The sequence below is a fragment of the Haliotis rufescens genome, unplaced genomic scaffold (assembly GCF_023055435.1).
Source record: "Haliotis rufescens isolate VD_foot unplaced genomic scaffold, xgHalRufe1.0.p SCAF_12, whole genome shotgun sequence".
Taxonomy (NCBI): domain Eukaryota; kingdom Metazoa; phylum Mollusca; class Gastropoda; order Lepetellida; family Haliotidae; genus Haliotis; species Haliotis rufescens.
Genome location: NW_025963802.1, coordinates 30,476,949 through 30,500,552, shown reverse-complemented (window position 1 = coordinate 30,500,552; position 23,604 = coordinate 30,476,949). Strand labels below are relative to the sequence as shown.

General features: G+C 39.8%; 1 protein-coding gene across 1 annotated transcript; it reads right to left on the bottom strand.

The window, feature by feature from the left end:
* LOC124117058 lies at positions 1–23,567 on the bottom strand. The gene is made up of 22 exons (XM_048393527.1): positions 22,798–23,567; positions 22,579–22,652; positions 22,303–22,401; positions 21,821–21,965; positions 20,535–20,725; positions 18,800–20,251; positions 18,205–18,533; positions 17,833–18,051; positions 17,032–17,342; positions 16,653–16,767; positions 16,269–16,451; positions 15,748–16,047; positions 15,133–15,544; positions 14,668–14,885; positions 14,250–14,414; positions 13,370–13,676; positions 11,501–11,765; positions 10,818–10,964; positions 7,076–7,364; positions 3,510–3,581; positions 2,842–3,037; positions 1–2,682 (listed from the first exon to the last, which is right to left on the bottom strand). The coding sequence occupies exons 1-22, from the start codon at positions 23,565–23,567 to the stop codon at positions 629–631; spliced, it is 8,313 nt and encodes a 2,770-aa protein (XP_048249484.1). The 3' UTR covers positions 1–628.
* Between the last annotated feature and the right edge of the window lie 37 nt (positions 23,568–23,604).

The following is a 23,604-nucleotide window of genomic DNA, read 5'->3' as shown; positions in this document are numbered from 1 at the left end:
CCGTTAATTAAAATCCTTCTTTGGACATTAATGATTAAAAATTACCTTCTCCGATACATTTTCCCGTTGTATATCATATATAGGATTACTTTTAAATATGTGAAGTTTTTAATTTGACTAAGTATAGCTTGCCTTAAGTCAAGCTACACATACATATTGTGTTTGTGAGTAAGAAATGCAATGTGATATATGACATAATACATCTATACAAGACATACTTATGTGCTGAGATGCTTTTATAATGTTGTGATATAATATCTGATTATAATTGAGAGCATTGTATGTGATGGCGTGCATATATGAAGTGCTGCTATACAAAGGAACCTTTTATCTCATTGCAACTACCTTCTTAGGAAACCGCTACCAACATAAAAGTGGTATCGAAATTATAAAAGCATAATGAAGAATGCAGCAATCATTCATTCAGACATTAAGCATCATAGATCGTGTTTTTTTCAGAGAATATGTAAATACTAAAGACAGATGCTCACATAGCTCACTCGAACGTTTGACAGGATATATAGATGTTCACAATGATATGTATGTTATGGTTGGTTGGTTGGTTTGCTGTTTAACGCCGCACTCAGCAATATTCCAGCATTATGACGGCGGTCTGTAAATATGTATGTTATGGTAACATACATATCAGTATTACCGGTACCACCAACATCCAAACATGGGACAGGTTGTTTGTTGACCCACATGTTGACACAGTAGTACCAGCTGGAGTCAACACAGAACTCGAGCTTGAAACAATGGTGGTGTTTAGGCCTGGACCTGTTGATGGTTCTTTGACAGTTGATGATGCGACAGTGCCTACAGTTACAGAGGTTGCGTCCACATCAATTGTGTTGTTTAGACCGGGACCTGATGATGGTTCCTTGAACGTGGATGATGCGACAGTGCCCAAAGTTGCAGAGGTTGCGTCCACATCAATTGTGATGTTTAGGCCTGGACCTGTTGATGGTTCCTTGAACGTGGATGATGCGACAGTGCCTACAGTTACAGAGGTTACGTTCACATCAATTGTGCTGTTTAGACCTAGACCTGTTGATGGTTCCTTGAACGTGGATGATGTTACAGTGTCCGTAGTGACAGAGGCCGTGCCTACATCAATTGTGTTGTTTAGACCTGGACCTGTTGCTGTGGATGTAGCAGTAACGATGGTGGAAGAAACGTTAATGGGCACAGTCACAGATGATGTTTCTCCTGAAACTTGGGAGGTGGATCTTTGGGTCGAGAGGATAGAGACTGAAGATTCGTCGGTAGAAGGTGAAACAGTACCTGATGTTGAGGACGACGAGCTGTAGTTACCAACCCTCACCACAACCTTGGCTGAACTACTCAAGTATGGGATGCCATCATCTGTTACTGTCACAGTCAGTTCATACAGTGTATTTGTGAGTGGTTTAAGGCTTCTGACTTCTCCAGTCAGTTCATTTATTGCGAAAACAGAAGACCCATCAAGACTGTAGCATAGTTGCGTATTCGGGTCCTTATCCGTAGCTTGAAGTTCAAGAATGGGACCTGTGAGTTGATCAAATGCAACGAATATCTCGTACATACTCTTCGTAAATGTCGGCTTGTGCATATTTTTAGGTCCAAATACCAGTGAGTAAGAGATATTAGTTGTTTTAGTCATGTTCTTGTGATAGTCAAATATGTGCAAGTAAAACTCATCATGGTAATAGGATGTCTGCCAGGCATTAGGTCCAACCAAAATCTTCTTCCCATCATCTCTGGTGACTTGCAGAAGTGTGTCAGTCGCGCTATCTCTTGTCAGATTGTTCACCAGGCGAGTGTAGGTATAGTTTGAGAAGGATCTCCTGGAAATCATAACAGTAAGGTCTACGTAAATATATGACCTGCTTCCCACTGTCTCAGTTCTTCGTAAACTGAAGGACATGACATTTGAAGAATTTACGGGAATTGAATAAAATCCATTTGAACTATCAAAAACGGCATCAGGCATTTCGTCCTCATCTATGATATCATTAACCAGAAAGTCGTCTCTGGTGTCATTTGGAGACTCGAGTCTCACCAGATGGACCAACTCGTGATATCCAAGGTCTTCCATAATGGATAACTGAGGATCACCAAGGGGGTTAATGTTCTCAAAGGTAGCTGTGTAGTTGTAAAATTTCCCCCTAAGGGTAGATGTTAGAAGCCAGCGAGCAGTCTTGGTCTCAAAGGACTCAATATCCCCAAAGTCTATAGACAGAGAAGGACTGACAGGATGTGTATCCAACTGCGCACCAATTATCTTGAAAGCGACCAACAATCCCTTCTCATTTTCAATGATCTCTGGCTGTGCAGAGGTGATCTTCAGCTGGCGGGCTACACCATATGCCCCATTGGAGACCATGACTGCAAGTGTGAAGGGAACAACTGGCTCTACCACATCTGAAGTCATTGGGTCATCCCCCTGGACATACTTCTCCTTGAAGTAGTTGACAGTGAGGCTGGGATTTGGTTTTACTGTAATTGTGTCTGGTAGGAGAGGGATGGAGAAATTCGAACCATCGACTGTGTAAGAGAGAGTCCCGCCGACATCATACAGAGTGTCCTCCTTGACTGCCGCCGTGGAGTAGGGTATGATAAGCCACTCTGCTGTACCTGACACATCTGTCTCTAGCCTGCCTGTACCATCAACCCCAGTAAGGCCCACCAGTGTTGGGATTCCTGAGGAAAAGAGAAGAAGGAATGTCCTACAGTTCACATTTCCTGTAAATTCTCATGCTTAAACCTGAATCACTTTCAATAAAAACAACATTACAGGGTTTCCATTTCAGTTCCTGTGATATACATGTGAATATAGATATGTACGACTCAAGTCCTTACCAACTGAAAATTTGTTATTCGTAGATGTTTCATCGCCATACGTGGCCCTGATGTTTACGGTGACCCGAATGCTTTCCAGGGCTGATTGTTCACCATTCTCTATCTCTAAACGAGCAGTGAATGCATCTCGTGTGAGAACCAGATCTTGCACAATACGTACTCGAACCTTTGCACACACTCCGTCATCACTGCCACTCTGAAAGGAGAATACATGCACTTTGAGACTACATAAAATCAACCATGTTCTGCATTGAATGATTTACATGTAGTCAGTAAATGAAGAGCAACATTGGGATGGAACACAAGGTAAATCCCTTAGTCGAGTACAATTCGAAGAAGTACACATGAGTAATTCACGTAACTGTAAGAGATATATATACCTTACCACCTTACTAACGGCAATATATAGGCTCGTCACATTGGCTTACGTATTTGTAATTATGTGTTTAGGGTGAACCGTCGATCGGACTTTTTCTCAGAAAAGCAAATATTAAACTTTTCAATGTTGAGGCAGACATAGGGTTCAGTTTAAAGCCAATGTCCTCACTATAATTAGTTTATAAGGTATCGACTGCGTTTGATGAATAATCGAAGAAACTATATAATAACATTTTTAAAAATCTTTAGAGACAAAATGAAATATATTGCCATGCTTGTGCAGTATTCACCTTCTTCTTTTCATTTTCTTGATAGGCTTTGACTGCATTTCCAAAGTCATCAAATATGGAGTCAAATCCTCTCTGCAATAATAAAACATGGCGCTAATATTAATTTGTAATACACAATTCAGATAATTTATATCAGTTGCTATCTACCTTAAATCGATTCTGTTTATTCGGATACAATTGCCATATTGACAAATTATAAATCTGCAGAGAATAACCACCCGACCCGTTAGTTACTAAAGACCAATTTTTACCGTGAAGGTTCAAATTGAAAACACGATATGTTTATATCTATTCTATTTTATATCCATGACAATATCATTATATTTTAGCAGGGATGTGGAGTCAATTGTTTTGAGTAAGGTCGGCGATTTGAATTTACGAACACCAGTAAGAGCCTTGAGATCACTGAGAGAGTGTAGCACTGCTTCTTCGCAAACAAACATGAAGCGGTCACCCTTTTAAGTTCTCTCTTGGACTTAAAATTTGAAATACACTCTGTTCTGTCGTATCTTCTCCCTGCAATGTATTGTCATACATACAAATTTCCACAGGGATGCGGCTGTCAGCTGTTTCAGGCAGATGTGATTCTTATGATTTGAAACGTCAGGCCAGTCAATCTTACAATGTTATTGGAGAATTACGGATCATATGTCCCTCTTGAATGAGTGCCCCCAACTTGAGTAACTTCTTGAGTTCCGAGGAGGTAATGTTATAAAGTACCCACTGCCCTTTCAAAAAAGAAAATGTATACTACACAAAAAAATTATGGGAACACCCCTAAATTTCATAGCCATGTATAAAACTTAACGTGGTTTGGTCATTAATGAACTTCAGTAAATGCAACTTTTTGTGTGCACTGAGGGCACTTTAAATGACGTGTTTAGTCATGCATTTTTGCAAGTGCTTCATTTTGTGACGAATTTGGTCAAATTGATGCAATGCTAAACCAGTAAAAAACTTGGGTGCAGAAAGACTCCCTCGCCATGTCAGATTCAAACGCCAAAACACAACAACCTAATGCACGTGAAAGTCAGAATTCCCATGCAGTTGGTGGCAACTTTTCTTTATAAAGAAGCTTCAGACACTGTGAAGTTACACATTTCCTTAAACATGCCCCAGCGAAGACTGTTAAGCATTCACGACAGGAGTAGGGCCATAGCGTGGCTACAAGATGGTGCATCCATAAAGAATGTTGCCCGTCGTTTTCAAGTATCGCCGTCTGTCATTCACAGACTGAGGGAACGGTTCCAGACAACAGGGAGAGTGCAGGACAGACCGCGTTCTGGTAGACCGAGAGTAACATCTAGGGCAGATTACCGATACGTTGTGCTGCAAGCCCTTCGGAACCGGTTCACAACAACCAGTGCTTTGCGACTGCAACTGAGACAAGCAACACACACCAACGTAAGCGTCTCGACCATCAGGAACCGCCTCAGAGCTGCTCATTTAAGGTCACGTCGTCCAGCTGTACGTCCTCATCTTCGTCCTCATCACCGAGATGCAAGACTTGCCTGGGTCAGGGCACATTTGAGATGGGATAATCAACAAAGGTCCAGAGTTCTCTTCACTGACGAGTCCCGTTTCTGCCTTGAGCATAATGATGGAAGGGTAAGGGTTATGAGACGTCCTGGAGAACGTTATGATGATGCCATTGTACGAGAAAGAAACAGATTTGGCGGTGGCTCTGTGATGGTACGGGGAGGCTCAAGTTTGCATCACCGAACACCTCTCTATCTTGGTCAAGGCAAGTCGAATGGAGTAAGGTATCGTGACGAGATTGTGCGCCCTCTTGTCCTACCACAGTTGAACAACTGCAAGATGACAATGCCAGACCACATCGGGCTAGAGTCGTTAGAGACTTCCTGCAACAGAACAATGTGACTGTGATGCAGTGGCCAGCATATTCGCCGGATTTAGCTCCAATTTAGCTTCTTTGGGATGTTCTGGGACGACGTGTCAGGGACAATCATGGAGTTGCACCAGATCTTCAGGTTCTGGTTCAGTGGCTCCAAATGAAATGGCAGGCGATTCCACAGGCTACCCTTCGCACCCTTGCAAGATCCTTGAGGCGAAGATGCACCGAATGCATCAATCAACGTGGAGAACACACCCGCTATTGACATTGTGATTTCCATTTTTGACCCCAACTTTCTTATACGACTTGTTCGTGTGTGCTTTTCAATGACAGCTACCTGTAAATGTTTTTGTTTTGCAGCTTGATAATCTGCTAATGCACAATTTTAATGATGCGATCACATGTCATTAAATGTTCCTTTTTATAACAGAATATTTTGGTGTTCCCATAACTTTTGTGTGTAGTATATAACATTTCAATCCTACACAGAAACATCAGTTTATCATATAATGGGTAGGTTTCTCGGCAGGATAAAGCCAACGGATAAAAACATATGCGGATAGAGATGCAAACATCAAAGGTTAAGTAGGGACTACTTTCAGTGTTTATAAACAAACATGACGTCGCCCTTGTCATTCGACGATCGAGTCAGAATTAACCCATCGAGAATCTGGAGAAACTACCGGGATAATTGCTATCATTATCAAAAGAACAGTCTAATATACTGAAAACCAGTGTCTAACTGTGACGTTGCTGAGGCATCTTATAAGTTTTGGCAACTTTGGAGATATAAATTTCGAAACAATTTTGCGAGGGCTGTAGGCCTTGCCAAGCGGGATCAGTAGCCAGATATGTGCTTGTAGACCTCTGCGGCTTGAAACCTTCTTCACAAATTAAAACGGTTGGATTTGGCCGTAATATGTTTGAATTGTTACCTTGTTTCGTTTTGTCGCTGTGTGTTCATCTGACTGCACTTCTTGACGTTATGACAGGACAGGCTTACTATCAACAACGTCTGAGCGTTGCCGTGACGTCTCATAGACTAGGGATATAGTAGCTTCCCTTTGACAAAGGGCAGTTACTCTAGCGGACAGACCGATTGATTGCCGCCAAAGGCAAGTAAAAACAATTGTGTTTTTGCGTATATGTTGCTTCGCCTATGTATAAGAAACAGATTTCAGTTGGAGCTATATTGGCTACTGTCACTGTCCGACTGACACATCACTTACCCTGTGACGTAATAAATATCAATGCGCGCATTCCAGGAAAACTCGCAATGTTTCGGTAATGTTTGTGAGAGAGGGAAAGCGATTTTCAAGCACAGAATGAAATAATGGCATGATAAAGAGGTATTCACACTTGTGTGTTTGGTGAAGGTAAATATCCTGCATTAGGAATAAACATTGTTTTTAGCGAGCCTTGGCGTGATAATCTCTATGTATTCAACCAGTTGTTCTGACGAAATGTTATCAATTCGGAACAATGGATGACGTTGTGATCTCATGAAAGGAACAATGTGACGTCATGCCACTTTAACTAACTAATAAGTATTGGGTATAAAATGCACATGAACAAATATGAAAAAGCTACTACACTGGCCCTGCCTAACTTTATGGATGAGGTGGCACTTGTCCCAGCTAAAACAATATTTGAATTCATATAGAAAACTCTAACTGCAATAATATGTAAATGTGTAAACTTTCCGACTTACTTGTTTGGCATTTTCTGTATCAGTCTTAAACTGCTGAAATCTGGACATGATGACATTGTAGGCAATGACATCGTCCTTAGGACCAAGTGAAGCAAGTGTTCCATCTTCCCAAGCTGTCCACGTTTTGTTCCACCTTTGGAGGAACTTCTCTACAATCTGACCCTGTGTGGAGTTCATCGGAGAAACAATAGACGCGATCTCACTGGAGGAGAGGGAATTTCCCCCTGCACTGTCATCAGCAAGGGCCAGGTTGAAGGAAGACACCCAACTGTTGTCAAACACACCAAACCTAAAAACAGAAATCATCTTGTATTACAAAAAAGTTGTATACGTTGGTGCATTTTCTATACATCAATCCAAGGCCCATCACTCTAAGTGCAAGAAGTTCGTGATTCTTGAATGCCATCTGAACAAGCAAATGCTGTTTCTCTATGTAAATATAGTCACATTTTCCCTCCCTAATACTACTGGAAAGAAAATGATATATAGAGAATCTCACTGTCTTTTGATTAGCAAACATATTGACAAAAGTCGATACAATTTTTTTAACTTTGAGGCAGATGTCATTGGATTCAACTGTAAGCATATAGCGTTCCTAGACACTGTAAACATTAGACTGTCAGATATGACAAAAGCATTACAAAAGAAACCATTATTATATGTTTTACTATCCAAACATAATGCCATTTTGGTTCGCATTTATAAACTGACATTCACAAAACGTTAGTAAATCAGTTATACCACAAAGTTATAGAGAGAATAATGATGGGACATCAGGATGTACATTATGCAGAAGTTGTCCTAATTACACTTTCAGTTTTGCATCGTTTTATGTTTTTTAGTTTAATGAAGTACACACTCAACCGTTGATGTATTTAAGAAAGAATTTTATTCTCAAAAGCAAATCTTGAAATCGAGTAACAGTAAAATCAGGGATGCAATAACTTCTACCTTTGACTTTTTATACCAGAGTAATCAATATATACCAACCATTACAGATATTTACGCTATCAGCGGTGCGTTATCATAACGAGACTCGGGCTGGTTTGGTCAAGACCAGGACTCAGCGTATACTAGAATGACCCAACTAGCCCAAATACATTAATACAAATAGCTCAATGAAAAGGAATATATGCTATGTAGCCTTGCTACCTCATTGTTTGGTGAGATAAAATGTCATGTATGAAACAGTTTAATTCTACAGGATTACATCTATATGATAAAACTGACCTTATGCCCTGACCACGTGAAAAAAGGGGTTAAAAAGTTTGCTAACACATTTGCTAGGAATCTGACTATAGGCACTATATACATCCCCATCGTCGAGTAATTACCTTACTTTTCCATAGATAGTTTTGATACAATTGGAAATGGTGTTATCAGTTATAAAGTGGATAATAGTGTCATACTGATTGGGGACCTTAACGCTAGTGTGAGTGAGTGAGTTAATATTTAACGTCACATCGGCAATATTGCAGCCATATCGTGACGAGACAAAATTTGACTATAATAATATATATGTAGACTGTATAAAATTCTGTCGACGAAGGACAGTAAAACAACTAGACTATCACAGATATATGTTTAAAACTAGTACATAACCATAAAATATGACAATTCATAACATTACAAAGGATAAAATAGGGCTATATATCACCAGCAACTAAAGTGAGGTCACCATACTGAGGACCATGGGGACTTACAGTACCTTTGCTACCTGCATGGACCCTTAACGCTAGAACTAAAGATGAACCAGACCACGTTTCCTTGATTGACTATGATAATACTGAATACTATGACCTACATGATGATATAATGTGCGAACTTGGTGAAATAATCTAGGAATACCTATATCGAGATACGCCAAGAATACTATTCAAGTAAACAACCATGGAAACAAACAACATGTACATAGGGCAAGATAACTGGTAGGGCGTGCTACCTGTAAATACACTAGAGTAATAGTCAAAGTGGTTTCCTCTACAGTGCAATCAACTCTATTTCTGAATTTGAGATAAATGAGCCGGAGCCTTTGTTTTCAAATGCACATAGTAGTATAATTATAATGGTTGGTCTACCTGTAAAAACAGCCAAAACTATAACTGATGAGTGTCAGGATAATGACAGAGAGGTTATCATGAGGAAAAGAGACTTATTGCCAAGGACATAGATAACATTTATATTACAAACAGTGAATCGTATGTCTGAAACTCAATATGACCAATAATACCAATGCCATAAATGTTGTAAACGAGGTTGTCAGTCAGTTAAGCAATGTATAAATTAAAACAGCCGAAATTATCTTTGATTCCTCAAGCATTTCATGAAATCTATATAAAAAAATACTCTAAAAAAACCGTAAGATTTGGTTTAGAATAGGAGTGTTAAACTGCAAGAGGTGACTATCAGGCGCCCAGAGCATATTATAAACATAAATGCACAGATAACTGGAGCTGCCTCCGCAATGTCAGTAAAGCATATAAACTCAGAGAAACTCAAACAGAAATAGTATGCAGACAAAATCCAACTAACTTTTTTATCGAACATAGTAGGAGATTTAACCGACAGCAAGTTATCTCCCATTAGGGATTTGCACGACCATTTCAAGAGGATTCGGCATGATACAGATCTTGTAATTAGTAGATCTTGTAGATCTTTGTAATTCATGTAATTTTAATGATTTTGAAACTGAAATCAGTAATAATATATTATATATAGGAATATCCTCGTATGAAGTGTGACAAGCTGTCAACAAGCTTAAAAAAACGGTTTGTGACATTGATTGACAAGGTGCTGGAACTGTATGTTACATTATTCAACTAAATATTGGATCCTGGATTCATCCTCGAACAATGGTCAGTAGGAATGATCAAATCATTTTATGAAAATAAGGTATTTGTCTCCTCTCCTGAAAACTAGAGATCCATTACTCTGCTCTGTTGTCTACGTAAACCCTTTATATCTATACAAAATAACAGACTGACTTTATTCCCGGAAAACACTGAAAGTGTGTCTGAAACAAAAGATAGATTTAGAAGAGGCAACTTAAAGGGTTAATCTTAAACAGTGTAGCCCTTACATCATCTAAAAGTTCATGTAACTTAACATTAACCTGTAAATGTTTACAAACTGAGAAAGGAAGGAGTAATATAATACCTATTGTTGAACGGGCCTGTACATTATGTAACCGAAATAACCTAGATGATGAATACTGTGTCTTATTTCTATGTGATTGTGGCTATTCAACATTTTCAAAGACATTAGGCACTCTTACACACTTGCATATCTTAGAAACAACATCTCTGTATGATTAATTATCCTTATTACAATCCAATAGAATAGGCGTTTAAAAGAAAATAATAAAACTGTAGAATAATTGTGCTACAAATGTGAAATAGTCGCCATCTAAATCAAATATGTTCCTCTGCTAACTTCCACACACTGTGCACATACTCTTGAATAGAATATAGTTCTGCTGGGTTCTGATATATGTGATAGCATAAGACTCAATGGTGAGATTATATTGAAGATCCAAATCATTCTGCAAACATGTTTCGCATATTAACAGTAATAACCAGTGTCTTGATGTTTAAACCTGCAGCTAACCAACTTCATTGCAAAAGAATCATTTGATACTGACGTAATGGTAACGTCACAATAACATGATAAGCAATTTCATTGTTGCGATATGTTATGTGGAATCCAGTTTGGGATGATAAATACCAACAAAATTGTGCCTTACATTTCTTGTCCTCCATAGAGTTCCTCCAACATGATCATGTAGTTCCTGAGGGCAGCATTACTGTTCACGACTCCTTGGATGATCTCCCCATTTGTAGCACGTCGAAGTCGTTTTGGATAAAAGTCCTTGTACTCTTCGTATATGCACCTAGAGCGAGTGAATGATTTGTGTTTAACCTTCTTAAACATGAATTCAAATATATCTCTAGATATCTAATCTATGATAAGAAAGCGCAATTTTTATATTAACCTATTTTGTGATTCCAATGATCCACGTTTGGTACTGATATTCCAAGGATCATTATCAGGGCAAAGAAGAGATTCGAATTTACGAACGTGCATAGAATAGTTATGAAAACTGCCATGTTTACTTCTGGCATGAAAGGACAAGGCACGATTGGGTTTATTACATTAAGGTTTGAAGAGTGTAAAACGTTCCAGATTATGTTTTGCCGTGTTTGTACTATCATAAGTACCTTCCACTTCCCAGTAAAACAGATAAGGTCAAGACTCGGTTTAGGTTCAAATATTAGGAAAATGCTAGTTGAAGACCTCAGATGTGTGTCTTAAATAATGCTGGCCCAGATCCATTTCCACATCACATGATTTTCGAACCTTTGCATAAACAACAAACAACAATGACCTTACTTAAAACACTTTACACCTTACATATTCTGAACTTACTGAACACCTTGCCACACTGTAAGGGCCACTTCACATTCAGCACAAACAGGCAGACATGCAGTAGCAATGTCAAAGATTGCTTTTGCAAATCCCAGGAAGCCACTGGCACCAAAGAAACCAGTCACTGCTACAGCACATCCAGCAATTGGATGAAAACCCAAAATACACGTCGAGATGAGTGTTCCAACAGAGTCACAGCTGAGTGGAGTCACAGGATTGTAGACAACTACTGAACTGGATGGAGATGACCCACCACCAACAGTACCTAAAACCAAAAACATGATTGTTTTAGTTGTTCGTACCCTCACATGATGAAAACAAACAGGATATACTGAACCGCAAAAGAAACGTCACCATGGATAGATATATGAGAAACCTTATTTGTCCAAACATTGTAAACATACTTTGAGAGATATTAAAAAGAAGAAACTTGGCAAAACTGATCATCAAGGTTGAAATTAAAGTGTCAAATGTTCTTAAAGTGAAACAAAACACAAATCTCTGTGAAAATGGCATCGCAAGTCAGTATCTCGTGTTTCCGCCGTGTGCATTGATGACTGCCGTGCAACGTCGATACATGGAATGGATGAGACGGTTGATGGAGGCCATAGGCACTTGAGCCCACACTCTGAGGGACGCCTGACGCAGTTCAGCTGCAGTTGTCGGCCTTAGTGGGACGTCATTAAGCCGTCTATGGATCTCGTCCCACAGGTGCTCAATGGGATTTAAATCGGGACTGAAGGCAGGCCACTGCATGGTTCTGATGCCATTCTGCTGGAGGAAGTCTCTTGTTGCTCTCGCAGTGTGCTGAAACTCGTGGTTGCGGTGACGTGCCAAATGAGGTACACGTGTGGTCTCAAGACTTGATCAATGTACCGAGCTGCTGTAACACCATTGCCTCTCCCTAGACCGATGTTCTGGAAGACCGAAGACCCACCCTTAGTACAAGACAAATTCCACACCACACCATGATTCTCGGACCACCCCACGAGTCTCTCTCAATAACACAAGCATCCGAATAACGTTCCCCACGGCGTCGCCATCTGCTGTTGAGACACAGTTGCGGCTCTCGTCTGAAAAGAGGACTCTTCTGCACTGCTGATGGCGCCAAAGCTTGTGCTGTGTTGCCCACTGAAGACGGTCCCGGCGATGACGTGGTGTCAGAATGGGAACTCGGTGTGGCCTGTGACGGTGGAGGTGTCTGCTCGTCAATCGTCGACGCACAGTGTCCGCACTAATGTGTCGCTGGTGTGTTTCCATGGTCTGTCATACAGTTTCCACAGCAGTAACAAAGCGATCTTGAAGATGCTATCGCACAATCGGACGATCCTGACGTCGGGTGGTGACACTTGGTCTTCCACTACGTGATCGGTCCTCTGTAGTGTTGGTGGTCTGGTACCGTTGCTGGAGCCTGTATATTGTCCTTACGTGGAAGTGAAATGCATTGGCTACTTGCCGGGCGGTTTGTCCTGCTTGCAATCGTCCTTGAGCTTGGTGTCGCGGATTTCTTGTCAATCATGGCACGTGGTAGCAGTTCAATAACAAATGAATGTTATCCGATCTGGGCGGATTTAATAGGGCAAGAAATGGGGGAACGCATGTGCATTTCAATTTTGCACGGAACTCACGTGCATCGGGTTACCATGGCCGTTGCCGTGATGCATTTGAGCGATCGGTTTTATTGTCATTTGCTTTGTTTTTTTATCATCAAATTTCATTTTTCCGGACAAGGAAATGCTAAATTTTATAAACTTTGACAAAAATTACCCAGATATTTAAATTACAACTTTGCATGCAATGTTACTTGGGTGACGTTTCTTTTGCGGTTCAGTATATATAGGATATGAGTGATCTCTGAAAGCATATTACCTGATATCCCAACATAACGAACTTCTCCACCATCTCCTCTCCCTCCACCACCTCCGCCTCCTCGCCCGCCTCCTCCTCCGCCTCCTCCGCTTCCTCTACCACAGGGCAATGGAGGTCTTCCTGGATACATCCTTGTCAATGTGATGTCCTGGACTCCAGTTTTTGTACCACCACAATAGTAATCGTAAAGCATTTTCAAACCACATGCTGATGTGCCTAGGTTCCTCTTCACTCGAGGCTTCAGTTTAACCAAGATTGGAACAATGATGCTTGTGTTTGCCTCTACATCTCCTATGGGATCTATTTTCTATGAAGAAGAAACAGACAAATGGTATTACACCTTTTACGCATACCTATCACATTACATTGTAACTTACCATACTGCTTCATATCACTGCTGAAATAATATTTGTACCCACCTTCCCAGTCTCATGGTGCATTTCATAGCAAGTAAGTTGATTTGTGTATAACGCCACTGAAAATATTATTTGAATTTGAGTGTCATGTTTCATATTGAAAATATATAATTAAATGGGATGTGTTTACTTTGAGTACACCCGATCACCAATAAAATTCCCAAATATATTTATGTTTAGCATGCTTCAAAAAGGCATCTACGAATGAAGCTAAAGGTGACAATTTAGGTGAGCAAGACATTGTAACTGTGGTGTTTCTGTTTTTTAAACTGCGATCAGCGGTTCCTGGTATGGATAAGGGATGCAACTCTCTGACTCTTCCATCTTTTATTTGAGAGGAATTTTGTGATTGAGTATAGCCACCTTTAGCAATATTCCATCACTATCATGCCGGGGGACATGAGACATGGTGTTCACCCTTACTACACATGTGGGTATGTGATAGAAAGAAGCAACATATTCACCTGTGTAAAGATCAGTGTTGGATGACTTGGCAGTGTAAACCTGGCATTGTCTGCCCTTATCAGGCCATGGTTGGTGATGTTGAAATTGATCACATATTTCTTCCCTTCTTCATAAGGGATCAAATTGATGTTGGCTGGCTCCACCGTGACAACAGCCATTGGTACCTTCACAAGTGATTCATGTGTATTAGTACATATCAGTCGCGTGTAATCATGCCGTTGCTTCATGTGGAAAGAAATGTACAAAAAGACTACGTTTTCCTGACGAGAATAATTGTTTTGACGAATTAGACTTAAAATGTATGTTGAAAACCCTCAATTAAATTATTAAAATAATTAGCATATGTACTGCATAAATAACTAGTGAGTCAAAGGTAAATTCACTTCCCTTTAAGTAGCATTAGTGTTTCCAATTTACCTGTGTTTCAAAGGTAGAATCCAGTGTGATTATGTATTTGTCCTCAAATGTTGTGGGGGTAACAGTCCAGGTGTATTTCACAGCAACTCTTTGTAGGAAAATGGTGAAGGAGGACTCTGAGGGTTTCGCAATGACTACAGCTGAGTAGGATCCATGTCCTGGAGCAGTGGCTGTCAGCGAGTAGCGATCTTCGTGAACCTCCCCAAACACAACATAGTCTGTGAAAGATAGCAGCTCAACCATTGCAAAAATAAAAATTGTGCATTTAAGAAACCAACGTCTGCCTTATATTGCATGTAAAATAAATATATAATATTAGCTATTAAGACATGGTTAATTTGTCAATATCACTTTCGAACCGTCCCTGGTTTGCATGCATGAAACATCAAAATACAGTTCAAGAAACTGAATTAAATTTAACATAAACATGGGGTTTGAAACTTAGGAAGATGATGAACAACATGCCTGTTTGGTTGTTGGTTATTCTCTGTTCCGTGTACCCTCTTCTAGGGTTTCGAAGTGTCACCACAGCTCCAGACACCAAAGGTTTGTCAGAAGCAAAGTATGTGTATTCATCTTCTACCCGAACTTTGATGTTCAGTTTCTCCTGGGATGTCACATAGAACCTGTAGGAGATACTGGCCGATGAGAGATCTGAGTTCAGGGCCACGCTGCCACTAAACTGCCCAAGACCATCAGTTGCACCAGTCGTGACTGTCAATACCAAGATGGCCGTCTCGTTTTGATGTAGGTCAAGGCCATCTACTGAAGCTATTCTAGTTGTTGTGGAATAGGCAGATATCGCGAGTCTTGGTTCTGAAGGCATTGTTACTCTAAGTGATTTAGCAGTGACCTGACCTTCATTCTTTATATACACCTGTTAACATGAGCAGACAGAAATGTACCATTCATAGCATTCCTGACATTCGAGAACTGATGTTGAGGCGATTTATGGGAATACTTCTGACACCACTATATAAATATAAGACGAGTCATGAACGCCTAGACATAAGAAAAGTCCACTGAAGTAATTCATTTGACATCTTTACTTTGCCCATTATTCCATTTCAAAGGACATACCTGGAAAGTTTTCTGTGTTCCTCGAGGCACACTATCTGACAGGGATGTTGGTGAGAGGACCAGAACAGGTTTCCTGACATTTAGCTGCAATCCTATTCTTACTCTGGCTTTGGTGCCATCGGGTGTGCTGAACACAACAGCAATAACGCCCCGGAGAGGACGGGATGCTGTGAGGATCAGATCTATGGACACTTCAGAATCTTTGTCCAAGAATATTATTAAGGGTTGAGAACTATCACTTGATAGTCTGTTTCCAGCTCTCACATCTACAGATGTTAGTGGACCACCAGTTCCCTCCACCTATAGCGCAAACATAGACTTATTGATGACATGTCAACATAATGTATCATCAGACAAGAAGAGATAAAGAATACATGCTTGTTTAATGTAGTATGCTGTTGTCGATGTACGTTTCAGTGCTTTCGGTGACAGAACATGACAATAATGTCTATACCATTTATTATTATTCATGTACAGGTATTGTGAAACGCCATGCACAACAGTACTGCATTTAAACTCACCCTAGCTGTGATGCCTTTGATCCCATTGACTCCATCATTCTTGAGTACAGTAACACCTCGCATCTCCACAACGTCCTGGTCCAAGTAGGTATGTCTGTTTATATATCCAGGCACGCATGTCATCCCCAACACACTCCAGGATTTCTGAGGAGTGAACCCACTGTCTGCTGGGTGACGGCCATCCTAAAGTAGAAACAACTTCGTATTGATTACGCAAGGACATCACACCATTACATACACTGTCACTAAAAACCATATGTTTTTTCAGCATCGAACACCAAGTGGAGATTCTAAAATTAAAGTTTACAGGAATATTATATTAATTGAAGGCTTTATATCTTCCAGTCACCTAACTGAAGGATAGAAGACATTAGTATACTTCACCACTTCAAACTGTCCACTGTCACCAGCCTTTGGAAAGTACATTGCTTCAATACGTTCCCTGTTCCTCGTTGATGTCACAATGGAAATCTTTGTGATTGTGCCTTTATTTCGTACCCTTATAAGAAAACACCATTAGGTTGAGCATGCTGCTGTTAATCGCTTGACAAATCAGTTTTCAAGAAACACACTTTAACAATCTCTGAGTGCAAATATATCCTCATTGTTAAGAATGGCATAACATAGGATTAATATTTAACCATTATCTTTGAAAATAACTGAATTGACTCATTATTAATGTGATAGATGTCAATGCGATGTTAAGCTTTAACTCACTACTGTTGTCAATGAATACATAAAAAAAGATAGCATGTATACTCACTTCACATCCACAAAAGCAATCAATGATTGAGACGTTTCAGCAAAGTAAGTGACCATTCCACTGATTTGTATGGTTTTGGGATAAGGAAGTACCCCACTAGGCGTCACCTCTTCTATTGTTATGTTATAGGACAGCTGGACTGTCAATGACCATTGGACCTCTGAACGTCCTACACGGTTGGAAGCCCTGGCGTTGATGATATATGGCTGGACACTGGCGACGCTCCTCTCCCAGAAGATGAGCCCAGTCTTTAGGTCAATTGCCATTCCAGGTGGAGCTCCAAATAAGTACCAATCAATTGGAGCACTGCCCTGAATATTTACATTGTTATAAACGGGGAACCATTGTGTTCAATTGGCCTAATATTTAATTGACCTAACATATTTCAGAAGCCACAAGCTGTGCAGATGCGATGGGTATTATATTTATGTCACCTGACTCTTGCTTAAGATGCACTGACAATGTGACAGGTGCACACGAGCTGAGTTGGACAACAATAGTCCAGACATCGTTTTGACGTTTTGTCAATGAAATTTGAGTACTTATTTTCTCAATCACAAATCATATAAACGCGGTAATTAACATGGTGACATTCATATCATATTATATACCCAGTTTGATTGATGTGAATGATTGAAACAATCATGCTTTTCTCTGCATCGTGCTAACCAGGAAGTTCCGTTTCCACACAGGTATACACCATTACCAATTGATGTATGATGACAACGCACTCAACAAGTGTCTGTTAGGACAATTGTTAATAATGTGTAGCAGCTCCATATTAAGTAGGATACAACTTACCTCAGTGAGTGTTAATTGAAGTTGATATTCATTTCCTTCAGCAGCAATTTGTTTCTCTTGAAAAGGAGAAATAACTGGTGCCTTCAACTCGACATTGCAGTCCTCCCCTGACCAGGGTAGTATACACACACATCCCCCAAAGAAGCAGTGACCATGAGGAGGAGTGGCTGTCTTCCCACACGCTCCAGGTGGACACACTTCATAGTAGGTGAAAGCTGTCTGGACAACAGGAATATACACAACAGGGGTATCAGACATGATGTTTTTGCACACAAAACTCTTTCCATCTGTCACGTGCATTTGTGTATTTAGTTATTAATTTTGTAATTAGTGTAAGGCAAACTTTTAGTAAAGTACCATTCACATATTTACCTGATTTCGCGTAAAATGTAGTCCATCGGGAGAAATCTCAATAGTTACAATGCGCGCTTGATGCTGAGGATTCTTACAAATGATGTGTTCCTTTGACAGGCGTGTGCCACTGACCACTGTGGAGTCAAATCTACAGAAGAAGATGTTGTTTTCTGTCTCCGGGAAGTTGTGTCCCCAGATGTGGACGTCTGTACCTCCAGTGTCAGGGCCAGAGCTTGGGATGATGTTGAGGACATTAGTGTATGGAAGGCAGTTGGGTCCATAAAACGTCTCACTGCACGTGTCACACAATTCTCCTGACCAGTTTTCAGTAGCACATGCACAGTCGCCTATTTCAATTGGACGTGACGTGATCATTCAAAATGGCATCAAAATGTTACAAATACAAATGTGCAGGAAGACAAACACATACCTGAATAATTCTAGTAAATAAGATGCTATGCAAATAAACACATTGAATATTTCAATACCTGTGGTCATATGTTAACAATACCACATTGAATAAATTTATAAACGTTGGTCACAAGTTTCAAAGATTTCATACCTAATGAGATTAAATGTAAACATTTACATAATTGTGTTATTCATTACTTACCATTTGTGAGGTTGCATGATCCATGATTACACTGAGGGCAAGGAAGGCAACTGTCTCCCCATCTCAGCTGTGCACACTGGGAGCAGTCAGCTCCACTATACTGGGGGAAACATGTACACTTCTCAGGCAACACACAATATCCTCTTTCATCTCCACCACAGTCGTTAACCTCATGGCATGTAGCAAGCACACAGGATAGACCCTCCCATCCCAGAGTACAATCACACATGTTTGGCCCTATACAGAAACCGTTTCCATTACAGTTGCCAACACCAGAGCAGTCAAAGTCAGAACAATCCACTCCAGCCCAGCCCGCGTCACATCTGCATCCATTTGGACGAACACATTCGCCCTTATCACTGCAATTCTTCACCCCAGAACAATCGAAATTTTCAGTGAGGATTGGAAGGAAGTCTACTCTAAGAAGCCTCTGGTCAAGATCCTTGTCTAGAATTCGTTCCCTGACAATAGCTGGATCAGCACTTCCCCACCAGTTCTGCTCAGCGTTTATTTCCTCCTCTCCAGTCAACAGAATCTTCAGTTCATAATCAGCTCCCGGGTTATCAAACGTGTTATAATGAAGACTAACGTTTTTCGAGTTCAACATGACTGTTGCTTCACTGGTGGGAGAATTGAATATCTGGTTATAGGTGAGCGTTCCGTTAAATTGAGATTTTGTTGATTTCACATAAACAACACATTGACCTGTAATATTTTGGAAACTATTAGTAGACAGACTAATATTCTGAGTTCTGCCACCATTTCTTGTATTATGTATATCCACAGCAAAGAAACACTTGTCTCCACCGAAGGAATTCTTGAAAGTATTGTCTTCAATGAAGACAGATGTGTCGTATTCTGAATACATTGATACTGGGCCAGTTAATTTGAAAATATTCCCTCTGATGATGCATCTATTGTTATTGTAAATGTCAGAATCACTATGCAGTCTGACATCCATAGACTTGCCATTGTTACTAAATGTATTCTGTTCAAGGACCACCATGGTGTTCAACTGGAGGGACTTATTTAGTTTAAGACCCGACCCTTCCCAAACATGATCCACAAATTTGTTGTGCTTGATTTCTAACATTGTAGCGTCCTTAAGTCTATTTAACTGTGTTTCCAAACCATGAAGAGTGTTATTTATGATGTTCATGTTTTCAACAGTTGTGCTGGACATATTTCCAGATAAGATTATTCCACTTCCTTGATTGTGTTGTGTCGTGCCATTCCTGAGACGGAAACGTTTAGAAACTTTAACCCAAATACCTGTTGACCGTCCATGTTCTACAACTGTTCCATTCAGGTCAATGTCGATGGAATCAGTCTGGATCATAATTCCTGCACTTTCTGTGTTGTTGATGTGACAGTTGGATAATCGGACCGTTGGAGTCTGCACCACAATACCACGTTGAGAATCAAGGATAGATACACTTTTCAGGTAGGAGACTGGAAAAATAATTTTTAGAATCACAGAAGATACAGAAGTCCACCTTTATTAAATGATGTGGTATTTTACGACTCAGGATGTGGTAAACTCATACTTCACATTTCAATAAACATTAACTGTTAATAATTTAACTTGTTTTGCCGTCGGCTATGTGAAAATTGCAATGCCTCAATAGTTAGAGCGATCTTTGCTCCACTTACTCTTATGGAAATATGTACTTAATCCAACCATATCCATAACTATCAGTTTAATCATCCATATGGATATAATAATCTTCCTTACATGTGTGTGATCCTGTATGAGCTACAAACTGATGGCATCTGACTCCAACATCTCGATTATGGTCACAGTTTCTACTGGTAGAGTAGCTTGGCTGGCACTCAGAGAGGGAGGAGGCCATCACATCACAGTTCAGATCCTGGAGAACAGGTCCACTTCCTCCACCATGCTGGTAGTTTGCAAACTCTCCTGATCTAATTATGTAACATGTTGTTAATATTGTATCTTATCAATACTGAAAACATCCATTGATAAAACAAACCTAACAGGATAAGCAGTCTTGGTCGCCAGATTTGAGATGGAGAAACTGTGTTTTCAATGTTAAGGTGTCAAATAATCCATTCATTTGACATCTGTCTTTATTTTCTTGACAAACGAACGCATTAGCGTGAGCTTTAGAAATGAAACATGAACAGTTTGAATACATAGTTATATTTCTACCAGCACAAAATGAGAAACTAGATGCAAACTCTGTGGTAATAGGATATGTTATGAGTCATGTGGCATAATTTAAGTCAAGTAGTTTCAGTCGGTTGAATAGCTCAATTGAGGGATCAGTTACGATCAGTCTTGAAACATATATGTTTACTTTCAGATACTTAAACTATAATTATGACTATAATACCTCAGTGAAAGGCAATAAAAGCGAGATACCATCAAAGCAACCATTGCACACAACAATACATAATGTTTTACAGAAGGTACATGATAACGTAGCAACAAATGTCCAACTGTGAAACTCTCTCAGTCGTTGTTCACAACGTTACGCATCTGCAATATTTCGTCACACTTTCTGGAAGGTATAGTAAGTAAAATCACTATTTAAAAAAAGATCAGTTGAGAAATAAGTTTTATGAATGAATATTTCCTTTCCTTGTAGGCTGCCACTAACAACATAATTTAGTATACTGGTACTGGTGAACTAATGAGAATGCCGGATTTTGTAAATGTCGAAAGTAGAGGGAGGCCATAGGTTCTTCTCCGAAAGAATGGTAGAGAGTGGGTATGATTTAAAGCCACTTGTAGCAATAGTTCAACCCTGGTTCAAGCACGTAGGCTCCATTACATCAGTTAATGATGAAATCGCAAAGATCAAGTACAAATTGGCACTATGTAGTAGGAATCTGAATCATACTGAATGATATAATGATATACAATTTAATCCAAATCCTTACAGAATAATATTTAAAAACGTCCCTGCTTCACTGTACATATTGTATTCACAACTTTGGAAAAATTATATGTCACATTATGAACATTATTCATATATTTATTATGAACATACAGACCCATAACCCAATGCCCTGCAGACAAGAAGCGCCTCATTTCTGTCAATTGTGGACACGGTTGACCATGACCCATTCACGAACACTTCAACTCGTCCTTCATTAGCTGTTGTTCCGTTGACCAGTCTGACCATCTTAGATACCCCATCTGTCAACAACATCGTGACTGTGAAGCAAATGTTTGCAAAGAGTGTGTCAATTACACATCAGGAATGACTTGATATATGATTAATTGCAATCATATTCAGTTCTCATTCTGAAAAAAAGGTATTGTCTTGTCTTAGGCACTGTGTACATCTGATGATTGGGTGATCGAAGCACAGATTTATTCTGATCTTTGTATGATCCTGTGACTTTTAGCACCATGTCCATACTGCTGTTTTTTTTCCCAAATGGTACATATGTTCGACCTACGCAACTGTGGCCTTACCTCGAACCAACATGCTGCCACAGCGTGGTGATGCTGAAATACAAAAGCTAAATACCTGTCTTGAATGGAAGAACAATGCCAAACCAGGGCTCCTTTGTTGCGCTTGTCAATATGACTCGTTCTGCAGTACTACCCTCTCCAGCCACAAGCACGCCTGTGAGTAAAAGGGATGACAATAACTGTCACTACAAGATCAGGAAATATCAGGAGATGTCATTGGGAACCTTAATCGTGAATTTCACTTCGCTTGCTACATTGTACATCTCTACCTCTTTACATTGACAATATCGTCACCGATTTGATAATGACCAATTTATGTAAGAGTTCCTACCATCAACATAGATTCCTCTATTCGGTTGGAATAGTAGTTCCACGCCCTTGTCAATGCGTAATATGCCCTCCGGTCTGATAATAAAACACATATGTGATGTTTTAGTGAACATAGGCTTCGCGACAATGTCAATCGTGAATTTTCAGCACAAGTATTATAAATTGGATAACTGTGGGATTTACATGATCCAAATTATACTGACATCTAGTTTGTACATACCTGACGAATATTGATCTCCAAATCCTGTACGGTGATGCAGACGTTTGAAGATGTACCTGACTAGTGATCTCACCACCACTGAATATTAGGTGATCACTTGAAATATCAGTTAATTGTTCAGACAGGTAGTAAGGCAGATAATGCACGAATCCATTCACCATGCCAATATCAAATCCATGTATTCTGTCCACTATATCATCCATCTCCCGCTTCCCCCAGAAGTTCCATCGGGCATCAATGGCATACCATCTTTCAAACGTTGGGGCGTCTAGTTCACACTTGGCAGATGGGTTACTAAAAACATTGTTCTTCAGTGTGATCTGATAGGAAGAAACATTTAAAGTCTCGGAGCATATGTTATCTTTGAATATGTTTTTTGTTATGCCCACTTTCCCTTCGAGTTTTCTAATTATTCCAAGGAATATTACCTGGTCGGCTTTATTTGCAGAAAATACATTGTTGGCTATGCTGACCTGACTTCCTCCTGCATTTATGTCGTCAAGTATTTCAATTAAAGCCTTACCAGATAGACGTAATGTGGTGTTCTTGACAGTATTATTTTCAAAATAAAAACGAAAAGGCTTGTTGTGTGGTGGACGTAGCCAAACAATACCGCCAGTAATGTTTTGGAATGTGTTGTTGCTAATAAATATGGCATTAGATTCGTGTTCCAACCAAAACGAAAAGATAGTGCCAGTTATTTTGTGGAAAGTATTGTTAATGAACTCAATTTTTAAGCCTCTTAAATTTGAAGCATTAATATCAAACATATATGCCCCGACATCGTTACCTGTTAAAACATAGTCA

Bases quoted from the DNA above. Each gene is read 5' to 3' on its own strand.
- LOC124117058 (XM_048393527.1), bottom strand. From the start codon at position 23,567: ATGTTTGATATTAATGCTTCAAATTTAAGAGGCTTAAAAATTGAGTTC. The intron at 16,768-17,031 runs GTGAGTATACAT...TTTTCTTATAAG, and splicing joins ATTGCTTTTGTGGATGTGAA to GGTACGAAATAAAGGCACAA. The intron at 7,365-10,817 runs GTAAGGCACAAT...TTCTGTTTTTAG, and splicing joins CTCTATGGAGGACAAGAAAT to GTTTGGTGTGTTTGACAACA.